General features: G+C 32.5%; 1 protein-coding gene across 1 annotated transcript in view; it reads right to left on the bottom strand.

Annotated features, from left to right (window-relative positions):
• Window positions 1-670: 670 nt before the first annotated feature.
• Window positions 671-15,596, bottom strand: part of LOC127721228 (glutathione S-transferase 1-like) — a 51,697-nt gene continuing 36,771 nt past the window's right edge. Inside the window, exons 5-6 of the mRNA XM_052228237.1 lie at window positions 8,644-8,694; window positions 671-691 (exon numbers count right to left, since the gene is read on the bottom strand). Of these exons, the coding sequence (XP_052084197.1) occupies window positions 671-691; window positions 8,644-8,694 (72 nt within the window). The remainder of the gene's footprint in view (window positions 692-8,643; window positions 8,695-15,596) is intronic.

The raw sequence follows: 15,596 nt of genomic DNA on the forward strand, positions 1-15,596 counted from the left end.
TTTACAGGAACATATCCGAAGACAATTTGGACGATCCTTTGCTTCACAAGCATCAGTATCGAGCATTATTGAACAATAATATAAAATGTAAAGGAAAAGGTGTTTTTGTATTGGTTTTTGTACATAGTTCTGCAGACAATATCTTGGAACGCCAACTGATTCGTTTAACATATGGATCAATTTCGGATTATGAAAATGAACACATTGAATATATTTTTGTGCTCGGACAAACCACAAATACAAGAATCCAACAGAAAATTAATGACGAAAGTGAGAAATATATGGATATTGTGCAAGGTAATTTTGTAGATTCATACAGAAATTTAACATATAAACTTGTATTTAGTTTGTTTTGGGTCAACAACTTTTGCAGTAATGCAAAATTTGTAGCTAAAGTTGACGATGACATTATTATCAATATCCCATTATTAATTCAACATCTTCGACAAAAGACAAAAGGCAATTTGTTAACGAATGTTTTAGAATGTCATATGCTTTCCGAAACCAAACCCAGGAGACAAAAATCCAAATGGAAAACGTCTTTAATGGAGTATCCGTTTCCAACGTTTCCACCATACTGTAATGGATATTCCTCCATTATGTCCATCGATGTCATAAGAAAAATGTATGACACAACTAAGGAAGTACCTTTTCTATGGTTAGAAGATGTTTATGGTGGTGGATTTCTACCCTGGATTTCAAATATTGAAATGCATCAGCCATATTGTTATTGGACATATGTAGTGCATGGAAATATGAACGGAAAGGCATGTACATTATTTTATCTGTCTTATTCGTCAAACATTATATTTCAAAAAGATATATGGGAACAAATATCAAAACAAATCAATGTTTCTTGTAAATGTTGAAATAAACAGTCAGTAAATAGTATAACAACATATTCCGGTAAACAAAGAACATGTAATATATCATTAGCTCACCTGGTGCAAAGGGCCAAGTGAGTTTTTCTCATCAGATGTTCGTCGTCCGTAGTCCGTTAATTTTTACAAAAATCTTCTCCTCTGAAACTGTTGGACATGGCTTAAAATAGAACATAGGGGTAAAATGCAAGTTTTGTCTATCATTTTGAAAACCGTTATGAAAAGGGAAAATCTGACAGAGAAAAAAGGTTCAGAATGTTGAGCTCTACCAATTGTTCATATACGTCAAAACTGTCAGACGTTTTTTGCCCTTAAATGACAATTTTTACCATTTTTGTTTTCAATTTTGTCTATTATCTTAAAAACTATAATAGATAAAAAGAAAGTTTAAATTGCAGAAATGATCAGCAAAACAAGTTTTACAAATAAGTCTAATGGTCGAAATCATCATTTGACTACTTATTAGAGTTATTGCCCTTCAGTGACGATTTTTTACCATTTTTTTTGCGTTTTGCCTATAAAAATTATAATAGATAAATAGACACTTTAAATCTCAAAAATGACCAGCAAGGCAAGATCTACTATCAAGTCATTTTTTGCTGATATAGTTAGTAGACTGTCACTCTTTTTAGGAGTGATTGCTTAAATGAGGATTTTTTTATCCTCTTTGGTGTTTTGAGCAAAAACTAAAGAAGATAGAGAGAAACTAAACAGATTCAATGATCAGCATTAACAGATAAACAAAAAAGAGATTGTTGTCATGAATTCTATTCTCATCTACAATGTTGGAGAGTGTCTTTTCCTTTGTTGAACATGCACATAGACCAAGGTGAGCGACGCAGCTGGCACTTTAGTGACTGTAGTTATAAACAGATGCTAAATATCTTTAGTTCTATTTATGTTAATTTTTAAAGGTTCATAAAGTGCGAATAATTGTCATTTAGGTAATTACTGCATTTAGTGTAATTGATTGTATTTCGTTTCAGTGTAATAATAAACATAATTCAATTGTATATATTCATAAATAATTCAAATTATGTGAAGCTGATATATTCCTGTTTTGTTCTGAACCTATCCTCATTGTCAATTTCTAGATGTAAGTCAAGATATGAGGTAGCTTAGTTTCAATTACAGGTATTTTTTTTTAATTAAAGTTGATTTGGTGTTACGTTGTTAAAATATTATATAAAAAGTATTTTTTATTACTCTCGATAATTATAGCTCTGATATATTATATTAAAGTAAGAGATAATAATGAAACGCAGACAAACAATCAAACACATAATAGATGTTCTGTCATTCAAATATCTTCTTTACTCATCATGCATAAATCATGTTGCAAAACAGGCATTGCAACTTACCTATTAATATTACATAATGAATACATTTTGATATGAAGAAATGTTAAAAATGTTTGTTTATAATATAAAAACTGAGAGGTAATACACAAGTCGATACGATCAAATAACCTGTTATGGTGAGCTCTAATAGTTCCGCCAATAAATTTAGGCACAATTATTAATATAGTTGTTTGCAATATTTGGAAATAAGCGCTTAGCTTTAAGTGTTGACGTTTTCTTGAATTTTAGAAACAGTAATAAAACTGTCTATTTTATGGTGAGAAAGCAACCATATATGAAAAAAGCAACAAACACTCATCAAAGATACTAGGCTTATAATTTGGTAAACCTGACGCATGTTTTGTCTACATAATACCCATCAGTGGCGCTCAATGTAAAACGGGTTGAAGGCTAAATCAAATAAGAATTCGACGATAATTAAAAGCCGAAAATTCCAGAAAGTTGTGCCAAATACGGTTATGGTAATCTACCTTTTTAGGGGGGGGGGGGGTTTAGGGACGACAAACCTAAGTGTTTCGAATATTTCAACATTATATAAATATCAAATTTATAAAAGAAGAACATATTATTGATATTTCATGTCTGCACAAAAGTGCTGACTACTGGGCTGGTGATACTCTAGGGGACGAAAGTCCACCAGCAGTGGTACCGACACAGTGGATGTAACCACTTATCAAAGATACCAGGCTTATAATTTGGGACTCCAGACACACGTTTCGTCTACATAAGACTTATCAGTATCAGTTTCTTGAAACAATATTTTTGCCAAATAAAAGTCCTGTATAATATCTCAAGTGATCTGTTTGAAAGGTGTGTATATTCAACATTAAAGAAGTGAGATGAGACAGGATCGCAAATGAGCAAAATAACAATTTAAGACTAAAACGTCGGTGAACTGGTGCAGCGGTACCAATAGAAAAATAACTCTTCTTATGGATAACAAAATCAATAGTTCACGTCTATAACCTTACTGATTAAAAGATATTTCGAACACACAACTGTACATTTTGAAAATATTAACTGTTAAAGTCATATAAAATGAGTTTCTTGTAATTTCAATATTATCGAAATTATTGAACCAATGAATACATATATACTAAATTAAGTCATGTATGCACGTTATTTTTTTTAAATATTTATTACGAATCTAAATGTATTATCAACAAATAATATTTCTTTCAGTGATTGATGATCGCAAGCAAATTAATGTTCGAGTTTGTTGCCGACGTTTACCAGATCGTGACGTTTAAGAAATAATTCATGGGGGCTTGAATATATCGTGATTTTACCACGGGTAGGCCCTTTATGACAAATATTTTACCCTGAGCGATAGCGAGGGGTAAAATATCGGCATAAAGGGACAACCCGTGGTAAAATCACGATATATTCAAGCCCCCATGAATTATTTCGATTCTAATAGGACAAATACGACAATTGTTTTGGATCGAAGCGCTCTAGATGAAGGCATTATTTGCCGTTCCCATAAATAAACGCACTATTAAATTGACGGAAAAGACCGGAGCAAACTGAATAAATGACAATGTTGAAACTATTTACAATAACATATTTAGATAGGTTTGGATGAATCGAAATGATAATTGTACTTATATGTCTTATATGTATACAAAAATGGCTTATATATCACATTTTTGCATCGTTTTATGTGCTGGTTTATGTTGTTTTATGTATCCGTTTTTATTCTGTAGTTAAGTCACCACTTCGGTGTTATCATGTATATCTATTATATAGTCATTTTTATAAATTTACTGTTTGCAAAAGTATGAATTATTCTAAATACTAAGGATTTTCTTATCCCAGACATATAACCTTAGCCGTATTTGGCACAACTTTTTGGAACTTTTGGTCCTCAATGCTCTTCAACCTTGTACTTGTTTTGGCTTTCGTACTTTTTTGATCTGAGCGTCACTGGTTAGTCTTGTGTGGACGAAACGCGTGTCTTTCGTATTAAATTTTAAACCTGGTACCTTTTGTTAGCTATTATTCGTATGTTTCTCTGTCCTATATGTTCTCACATTTATTTGTATTGTAGTCCTGTTATGTAATGTTGTCATTTTAATGTTATATTTAACATTGCCATAAAAGCGGGAGGTTTGGCTAGCCACAAAACCAGGTTCAACCCACCTTTTTTTTCTTAAAATGTCCTGTACCAAGTCAGGAAAATGGCCATTGTTATATTATAGTTCGTTTCTGTGTGTGTTACATTTTAATGTTGTGTTTCTGTTGTGTCGTAGTTCTCCTCTTATATTTGATGTGTTTCCCTCAGTTTTAGTTTGTAACCCGGATTTGTTTTTTTCTCAATCGATTTATGAATTTCGAACAGCGGTATACTACTGTTACCTTTATATAGCATGTGACAGATAAGTTAATTGATAGAGCCATGGTGTTTTTTTTTTACATTTTCCATGCGTTCCCATTTGTTGATTAAACTTTCCTTAACAGTTGTTAAATATTTTGTTGTTTTAAATTTCTTCTTTAACATGGTACATTCTGTATAGGTAGTGATTTACCTTGACATTTCCGGGTATTACAGAGCTACATATATATTACCTGCATATGGTAAGGTGCCGTCCCATGAGGTCTTACGTATACAGGTTCACGTTTATAATGGCGTTCAATACCCTTTTTCTGATATAACAAGATTTAATGACATTAACACTTCTGAATGTTCTGTATACCAAATTCATATGTTATTTTCAGCCCGAATGAAAATATGTTTATTTTCAAGGAAACATATTGAGTGGTTTTTTTTACTTGGTATTAAATCACAGAAATTTTAAAATACTACTGCTTGTCCGCTATTAAGGAGTATTCTTGTCTAGAGTTGGAATAATGTGTCCTACTGAAGAATATGAAGGACAAGTCTTGCAAAGGTACAATATATAAAGCACAGAAAAATCCGATTCCTCCAGTCTGTCTTAAATACAAATCACAAACGTCTACTTGCACTGAATAATATATGATTAACACGTTTAGCCGATCTTAAAACATTTATAATTACACCCACCTTTACAGTTTTATTTCCTATTTATATTCGAGACCTAGAATTGAAAAAAATATAAAAAACATAACCCTTTCGAATCATGAAAACTTCCGTTTTTATTACTAAAGTAAACTCCTTATTTTGAAGTTGATTGTAATACAGTTACAGTGTTTTTTTTCTTAACCAATGAATATCTAACCGTTTTGAGTCATAAAAGATTTCTGAAATCAAAAACAGTTTGTTCTATTGGATAAATAAAGGAAGATCGTTAGCTGAAGTAGCCCGAAGAACGGACAGATACAGCCAAGTTCCACCAAAAGAGCTCCCGTTGAATATCTAAAACTTACTTCGGTGTTAAATGATTTTGTGTGATTTCGTTTCTTTTTCATCGTGTGAACGAGGTTTTATACATGTTTATATATGAATGTTTTATATATGTGAATATTTACATTGAAGCAAAAGTATTAAAAATTTTCCATGGCGAACTATGTATTGTTTTGGTTCCATTCTACCAGAGACCATGTCTCTGATTCTACTAGGCAAAGTTGACTTTAGATCGTTTCCGATATTGCTTAAACAACTTTTGACCAGGTAACACATACCAAGATTTCAAATATTTAGATTAGAGTGTTTTCGTACATTTTTTAACTGTATAAGGTAAATCAAACGCGCTTTAGATACACCAATTTTATAAAATTTTGGGTTTTCTTTTCGTTTTGCTCAGTCAAATGATATACTCTGATCATAACACTTGATTATTAGTTTCCAAAAGATTATTTCTTCGTTTTTAAACTGATCAAATAAATTTTGATTTTAATAACTTCTCCTTTAATTTGAACATTATTTACCATTTTTATAACATCGGATTTATTCATCCTACATGTATATGAAATAATATCAATATCATGATTTGGCTAACAACGGACCTAACTGTAATTATAATTTAATATTCTACGGCAATCTATTTGTATTTAAGACCTTCTGTCTTATAATCCATTCGAAATGACATTCACACCTGGCACGGTGCGCCCTGGAGACACGGCTAAATACCGATCTGCAAATTACCTTGATTTTATATCAAGCCTTCCATGGGTATTGCCAGGGAATAATACCATTGTATTAACATAGTCCTAGCGTAGAAATGTTTGCTTGAATTAAGGGTCAAAACGCACAGTGACTTATTGTCCTTACAGTTAAAGTTATATTCTCTAATTTTTTTCACCATATTCGTTGGAAAAGAAAATATTTACTTTTTGCGCTGTCAACATGTCAAAATCGAAATATATACGGTAAACTTAGAAAATTTTATCTCATGAGTGTAAAAAGTTGCATGTCTGTTCGTTTTATTTTCTTACTATCGGAGAGTAATTAGCTATAAAAATTAGTCATCGGCGCGCTTATGATTACGTGTTTGTTTGTTTTGTTTTGTGTTATTTTATTTTCTTTCGGGGGATGGGGGATTTGGGAAAAGGGGGGGGGGGTATCTAAAGGTTTCCCAATTTGCTACGGAGCAGGTATCTCAACTGTACGTGTGGTTTTGGAGGTATTTTAATGTTATCAATCCAGGCATATTGGAAAAATTGGAAAAAAATGCCTTAATTCAGATGATCAAAGTCCCGGTTACTCTGGAACGGCAAGACCGAAAATTACGAAACATCAGAAGAGAGTTTTCTTCTTTTGCTTACAACAAATACAGGGTTATCGTACGAAGTGTTGACGGGCGGATAGATGGAGGGACATTGGATTACCATAAAACGTCCCATCAGCAACGGTCCTGTATTTGCTTTTTACATCAGTTACAAAAGCGGTTCCTTCAATTTTGAACCATTTCTTTGGTCCCGTACATGGCAATACTATAATTAAGAAACAAAAACAGATCATATTTGCAAGCTACATTTACATTTTGTTCAACCTATAGTTATCTTTTCATAAATTGTGCTAAATTTACAGAGAAAGTCAGCCAATTTCAAGGTTATATCCGACAACCGAAAATATCAAAATGTGCATTTTTATTACAAATTCATACAAATACTCAGTGGTTTCGTTTGATTGTCCGTCACTGTACAGGAAATAAGAGACATCTATAATACTAAAATAACGAGGTCCAATTTGTTAGTCGGCATGGGGTAAAAATGACGAATCAAAGAATTCAACTTTATATATAACTAATATAGTGCAATGATGTTGATTAAAATTACACCATTCCAGACCGTATTGTTTTCCACATAACTAATATTACCAATGGTTAACAAGTGCCGGTTCGAATCCGATACCGATACCAATAGTTACCTATTACCTAATCTGTACGTTCCGCATCTGTCAGGAGCACCACCAAACGGTGTATTTGGGTCATAATTACACACAAACTTCTTCATTATACCGGGTTGACACTACTTTGTTCAATCATTGCCACATTGTTTCTGGTTGTAGTATTTTAATCAGCATGACTTTATAAGGTGACAATACGAATACCTAAAAATCCAGACTTAAAAGAAGGCGTAGGTACAATAATAAGTAACTCCAGGTCGACGGGTTCAAACAGAATTATTTTAAAAGCAGAGAAAACAGTGCATCTAATAATCAGCATGACTTTATCAGATGACAATATCAATACTAAAAATCCAGGCTAAAAATAAGGTTTATACATAATAAGATACTTTAATTCAGTCACGGACCCCTCGATGTCGCGGATGTGTTCTGGTATGTATGAATCGAAACTATATTTGCCGTTTCAATTGAACACAGTGTAGTTTGAGAAGATTGATCAAGGTACCATTTGTTTAGGAGGAAAAAGACTCTTCTTTCTATAAAATGTACATACATGGCATTTGTTGGTGCTGACAAGTAGTTCTTTGATAGTCTCTATTTAATTCATTCACAATCTTTACAATGTTTCAGACAAAATTTAGGGCTAGGTATATTATTTAGTCGCCCGTCTATTTAGTATTGTTGAAGACCATATGTCGACGTACTCATAATTGACCTAACTAGATATAGGGAGATGTGGTATGAGTGCCAATGAGACAACTATCCATCCATGTTACAATTTATAAAAGAAAACAATTATAGGTCAAGGTACGGCCTTCAACATTTCATTAACATTTTCTTTTGTAAGAGAAAAAAATACAGAGGAAAGTGCCAGTGATGATCGATATAATTTTTATTTTGATCAATGATTTCTGAGAAATGACAAAATCAAAACACAAAGGTAACATTAATTGTACATGTAAACAAAGACATACACTTGAACACGAAACATAAACGTATCAGTGAAAAATTTCGGGGTTCACCGTTCTGTCTTTGGTCTCGTTTCCAACCATCTTTTGATTTTCGGAACGGCTTTGATTCTTTCGGTTATTTTGTTGAATTCCTCTGGAAAAGTTTTTTTGTGTTTCCAAACGGCTAAAACATGTTGTGTGAAGTCAAATACGGCTAGATCTGCCCAAGTTAACTAAAAAAAACAAAAAAAAACAACCGATATACATTGAACTTAATTCACATGTAGACTGCTTATAACATAAAATATAAAAAAAATATATAGGCTGTCAGGTGAATATATGACACTTCTGTCATTTTCGCATTCTTTTTCCGTTTGTGAAATATAAGCGTCTTTTTTTACTAACATAGTCTAAATATTTAGCCAGATTTCACAAAACAAAAAATACATATGTCTTCATTAACGTCAGATATACAATACGAGAAGTATAGCTTTGATATTCAAATCCATATCTTCAATTCATTCTTCAATTTTTTCTCATCAAGAATATGCATGAAATATTGGCGGCTGGATATTAAGCGGACAACAAGCAAATCAATCATTCAATATCAAATCAACTAGTAATAACGTGGTGATATTGACAAATGGAGTAAATGAAGGCAACAGTAGTATACCGCTGTTCAATAGTTATGAGTCGATTAAGCGAAAACAAAACAAATCCGAGAAACAAAAATAAAGATAAGAAGACTGATGAGACAACTCCCCACAAGAGACCAAATTGACACAGAAGTTAACAACTATACGTCGTTTTATGGCCTTCAACAATGAGCAAAGCCCATACCGCATAATCAGCTATAAAGGCCCCGAAATGACAAATGTAAAACAATTCAAACGAGAAAACTAACGGCCTAATTTATGTACATAATAATGAACGAAAAACAAATATGTTTCACAGCAACAAACAAGTCTATTTTGTGTTTATTTTCATGTTCGTTCGGGTGTGAGTAAAGCTAATAAAAAATATTTGAAGAACAAAATTAATTGTTACTTACATCATTTCCAACAAGATAATCTCCTCCATTATCGTTTAACGTCTTCTCGATGAATAACATAAATTTGTGCAATACCTCCTCAGCTAGATGTTTGCTAATGTCTGCCTGAAATATTTTCAACATTCCTCAAGTTCATAAAATATGTTAAAAATTGTAAACGTAGACCTTTATCACATATATGTAACTGACTTTGTTTTTGAAAAATTAAAACATTAACTAAATATCTATAGCTATATATGTACAGTTATGAGAACGAATGATCCTACATCCTGTCGAGACTGTTTATTTATATTTTGACATTGCACAAAGTCTTGCGTTTCTCAGACTATCCATGACGACATTACACTTAATTCGATGGAAGTGTACTGGTGATACTTTAGTTTGGGAAAACATGATTTTTACATTATATAGTTGTAATTGGCTTTGAACTAGCTTTCAGTAACTGCGACTACTCTTATTTCGATGCTTTGTGTCTATTGCTTTTATGTTGGTATTGTGCCTCGTACCGACCTTTTGAGTTTTAAGCCAATTGCGACTGATTTTTACAGTTATGTTTGTGCTGTTACACCAAAGTACCAGGTTAGAGGAGGGTTGATCGCGCACACACATGTTTAAACCCGCAACATTCTGTATGAGCCTGTTCCTAGTCAGAAGCATGTAGTTCAGTGGTTGTCGTTGGTTCATGTCTGTCATATTTTCGTAAATTGTTTTGTTATAAATCAAGCGGTTCGTTTTCTCGTTTGAATTGTTGTACATTTTTCATGTCGGGGCCTATTATATATTATTATACGGTATGGGTTTTCTCATTGTTGAAGGCCGTACAGTGGTCTATGATTGATTACTATCACTTCATTTTAACTCTGGTTGATAGTTGTCTTATTGACAATCAAGCCATATCTCCTCATTTTGATATAGAAATTTTCTATGAAAAAGAAGTAGCGAATTTATATTATCTTTTATCAAATAAACATAGAATAATGTCATTTCAGGAAAAAAAAAATGTTTAAAATTTTAAAAATTTTCCCCAATTAACTGTTATATATTACCTTTTTAGCTTCATCCTTTTCAAAAATGTACTTTCGAAGTTTTGGTCTAACATCACAATGAATAGTATCTATGATAATATCACACATTGTATTTTCCATATTAGTCTTCCCATATAAACCTGAAATAAGTCTACAGTGTAAAATCATCAAATAATCAGATCAAATCTGTTTGTTTTGTTTGTTTCTTAGGTATTAGCATGGTAAGTTTTATTTTGTTTTGCATTGTATAATTTGCTAATTTTCAAAGAATTTTAAAATTGGATCTGCCTTTTATTTTTTTGTACAAATGACATTTAATTATGACCCAAGCAAGAAACATTTCGGTAATGAAAACATATACGGTTGGACCAAAACAGAATTCTGCTAGTACTCTCAGGTCTGCACTTAGTGTCTTTTTGTTTAGGGGATGTATAAGTACCCTGCAAAGTCCACTCTATGTTTTGTTAGATGTATTTCTGCTTTGTATCCGTCTGATGAGTTAAGCCCTTTTCAACTGATTTTCATAGTGTGTTCTAATGTTGTACTGTAACGCCACTGTCCCAGGTTAGGGGAGGGTTGGCACCTTCAAACTAGTTTAACCCCACCACATTCCATATGTGCCTGTTCCAAGTCAGTAGCCTGTAATTCAGTGGTTGTCGTTTGTTGCTGGATATCATATTTGTTTTTCGTTCATTATTTTGTACATAAATAAGGCCGTTAGTTTTCTCGTTTGAATTGTTTTACATTTGTCATTTCGGGGCCTTTTATAGCTGACTATGTGGTATGGGTTTTACTCATTGTTGAACGCCACACGGTGACTTATAGTTGTTAATTTCTGTGTCGTTTGGTCATTTGTGGAGAGTTGTCTCATTGACAATCATACCATATCTTCTTATTTTTATATCTACAGTTGAGTCAAAGTTCTAAATATATGTTATTCCATTTTAAATTATCTTTTTGATTTCATACCTCTTCCCTACGCAATATAAATGCAATTGTCACCTGCTTGCCAAAGGGGGTTGAAGCAGGAAGGAGTGTGGTTTTAAAAATGTTTAATGACAAATACTCCGATCCAGTCAAAAGTACTAAAACAATGTACAAAATGTATTTGTCTGATTTTCATTCGCTAGCGCTGGGTCGAAACCATTGCCTAATTGTTGACTGCTTGTCCCCGAGGGTATCATAAGCTGCGTAGTCCGTGCTTCTGTAATGACATGATTTGTAACATTTTTTTCTCTGAAATCCCCAGATGATAAATTAAAGAATAATTTTAAAAGGTTAAGATTCAAACTCCCACAATTAAATTTCACCTTATATGAATTTTATTTCTTTTGGACCCCTCGAAGATTTGTTTGAACTTGCAAGAGTTTTTAAATGAACAGAGAGCATGGTACTCACTCTACACGGAAAATCATGTTAAAAAAGGTTATGAGGTGTGTTCGACTTGTGACTAAAATTAAAGCAAAACACTATTAAAAAGTAAAATAACAAAAATACCAAACTCCAAGGAAAATTCAAAACGGAAAGTCCCTTATCAAACGGACAAATCAAAAGCTCAAACACATCGAACGAATGGAAAACAACTTTCATATTCCTATCTTGGTACAGGCATTTCCTTATGTAGAAAATGGTGGATTACATCTGGTTTTATAGCTAGCTAAACCTCTCACTTGCATGACAGTAGCATAAAATTCCATTATATTGACAACAATGTGTGAACAAAACAAACATATCTTGGCATTGCACAAGGTCATGTTTTTCTCTGACTGTTTATGACGTCTTTACACTAAATCCATTGGATGTTAGATATGTACTGATTGATAATTTAGTCTTGGATGCATGATTTGTTTTATTAGTTGTTTGTGTCTTTGAACTAGCTGTTAGTAACTGCGAGTACTCTCAGATCTGTGCTTATTGTCTTTTTGTTGATGGGATATACAAGTACCCGGCCACGTCCACTCTGTGTATTTCTTAGATGTATTTCTATTTGTATCCATCTAATGATTTTACCCTTTTTAAACTGTTTTTTATAGTTCGTTCTTATGTTGTACTGTTACACCACTCTCCCAAGTTAGGGGGAAGGTTGGATCCCGCTAACATGTTTAATCCCGAAACATTCTATATGTATGTGCCTGTCCCAAGTCAAGAGCCTTTAATTCACTGGTTGTCGTTGATGTAAGTAACAATTAATTTTGTTCTTCAAATATTTTTTATTAACTTTACTCACACCCAATAATTATTAATAAGGTCTTGGTATCTTCCGATGAACTTTTCTGGAAAAAGGACGAGACGTTCTTTCACACATCCTGGTTCATCAACTTTCTGCTCATTCACTGGTGACGTTTTATAAAGTCTGAGTAGCAGCTACAAGCTCTTGAATTCTGAATGAGTTGGGAAATGTATATCCCATATGCAGGTGAGGTTGGTATACTGCTGCTTAGGTGGAGGAAATTGATAATTTCAATATTAAAATCATCTCGTTTGTCAAAGATTCTAGTACTGAGATGACCGTTTATGTCAAATTCGAGGTATAAGTCTAAAAATGAGGCGGATGATGCCTTGTCTGTAGTTTCTTTAATTTTTAGTTCTGGAGAATATTTTAATGAAGCCCAATCATAAAAGTTTGGAGGTTAATGAAAAGAACATCATCAATACATCGGAGTGTGAAATTAAATGATCTGGCTTCTTGAAATCAAAGTCCATCATACTAACAAAATATCTATTAAATACTATCAATCAGTAATTAATCTTGAACTGTCGATATTTTGTATGTTAAGAAACTAGATACGTAAAACTTAAACTATAGCGGTCTCTATGGTAGAAGTCAGATTTTTTAAAGGGCCACGGCTCCAGAGATGAACATTCTTTGTATAAACCATCTCCGGTGGAAAAAATAACACAGATTCCACACGCATTTAGGGTTTAGCGTGTGAGTTATTGTGGAAGTTATTTGACACTATACATAATATGATACAATAATATTTTGCATGTAATTTCATACAAAACAATCAATATATTTTAAGGTTTAGTCGGTGATTTGTTTAGTTATTTATATTACCAAATTCTCTGGCGAGATACCTCTCGATAGCTCTTGATTGAGGAATCTTCTTCCCATTTACTGATAAAATCGGGACTTTTCCTAGTCGTGTAGCTATAATAAAAAATGAATACGTCATTGTATGTGTAGTATTTAACATTTTAGATCAGATGCCCAAAATGCAAGAACATAGAATTTCTTATCTTCTCCAGATACGAAAATCCCTCAACTATTTGACGATGTTAAGATAAAAACATTAAGTGTGTTTAGCTTAAATGAGAAAATGTTTTAAAGAGCAATTCGTGAATGAGTGCATCCTTAAAGTTGTCGGCGGAGTTTAATTTTGCACTTTCTGATAGCTATAGTTTGTTCCAATTGTAATATTTATGTTTTGTAAATATTGCCCTTTGGTTAATTTTGATGTATAACTGTTTATTTGTGTACAGAGAAAATTAATGACGCAAGGCTAATTTGACAAATGGCTAGTTTTATTATCTACAGTTAACATTGAACTGTCAGATGTAATTAAGACAAGTAACTATGTCTTAGGGTGTAGGGTAATAAAATTTAGTCATGCCTATTTTTTTGTCTAGAGTGAAAGTAATCAAACTTTCTGATAAAAAGGTCTGTTGGTCAAGATACTGGCAGATTGTGTATCAGCTGTGATAATGTAAGGACGTGAGTCTTGAATTAGTTAGATTGTAGAGGACTTGTGTACTAGTATATGTTTTAACTTTGTAAGCTAACTTTGTCAATAAGAAAAATTGAAATATATCTCAGACAATACATACATCAAGTATATCTAACATATACTTTTAATCATAGAAATTCATAAAGGCTTTTACAGGCAGTGATACAATTTATTTGATATCTAAGTTGAAAGTTGAACTCTCGGAAAGATTTCAATAAATGAAGAAAAAAAATAATTTCCCGTAACTATAAGAATGCCGATTCACTTGACAAGTTACTATGTAGATGTTTATTTTCTAGATTAATAGGTGTTATGATAAAACGAATTTGTAAATCAACAATATTGTTATTAAAAAACCATGTGCACAGTAAACGATATGTGTACGTTTCTTTACAAATGGAGACTGTATAATATGGAGTGTGTAGAGATGAGATGCCAATTAAGTAGTTACACGGGCATTTTAAATACAATTACACATAAACATTACGCAAATAATCAAGGTAAATTATACATGTTAAATCTAAATCTTACTAGGTTTAATTGAAGGCCATTCTTCAAAGGTAATTTTGCAGTCTTCATAAATTTTGTTATAGTTAAGCATTGAGGGATATAATTGCATCGTGTGGACTGAAAAAATAAATGAATGTAAATTCTAGGCTATTATACTATACAAGTAAGTAGTTGCATACACAGGTTGGGAATTTCCTTCACATATGGGTCCAATCAGATGTCAAAATTGTGGTCTCCTCACTTGACGGCATCCAATCAAAGTGGGGAAAAAATTCAGTTTTATGTAAACAAAAATATCTTGAGATTTTGATGGTAAGGATAGGTTCGGACAAGGTTCTAAATCACTGAATATCATTTATCTCTTTAATTTTGCCTAAAATTCTTGTCTGCTATTAGCAGGATTCTGCAGGTGAGGATGAGATTTGCATCAGAGCATCACATTTTTTGCCATATTTTCAATGCATTTATAAATTTGAAAATCTCCATGCTTGACAGACACCCAAATTTAAAGATTTTCTATATATTCACATAAGCACGCACACATCTTAGTTACTTGAAACCATACATTTTATTTGTATATAAGGTTGAATTTTCAAGAAAATAAAATTATAAATCCATGAAATTCTAAAGATTTATTGTAAAATAACTGGTTTCTGCCACCTTAAGCCTCAACATGATTTTAACATATCACATAATGTGCCTTTTTAAGAGTTCTTACAGGTGTGTGGAGTTATATTTCTTTTATTCACAGTCAATGTATAAGTCTGTTTGCAAGCAAATAGTTTTTACATGGATTGTAAGAATTATCAAATATCAAGAGA

The sequence above is a fragment of the Mytilus californianus genome, unplaced genomic scaffold, assembly GCF_021869535.1.
Source record: "Mytilus californianus isolate M0D057914Y unplaced genomic scaffold, xbMytCali1.0.p SCAF_1, whole genome shotgun sequence".
Lineage (NCBI taxonomy): Eukaryota > Metazoa > Mollusca > Bivalvia > Mytilida > Mytilidae > Mytilus > Mytilus californianus.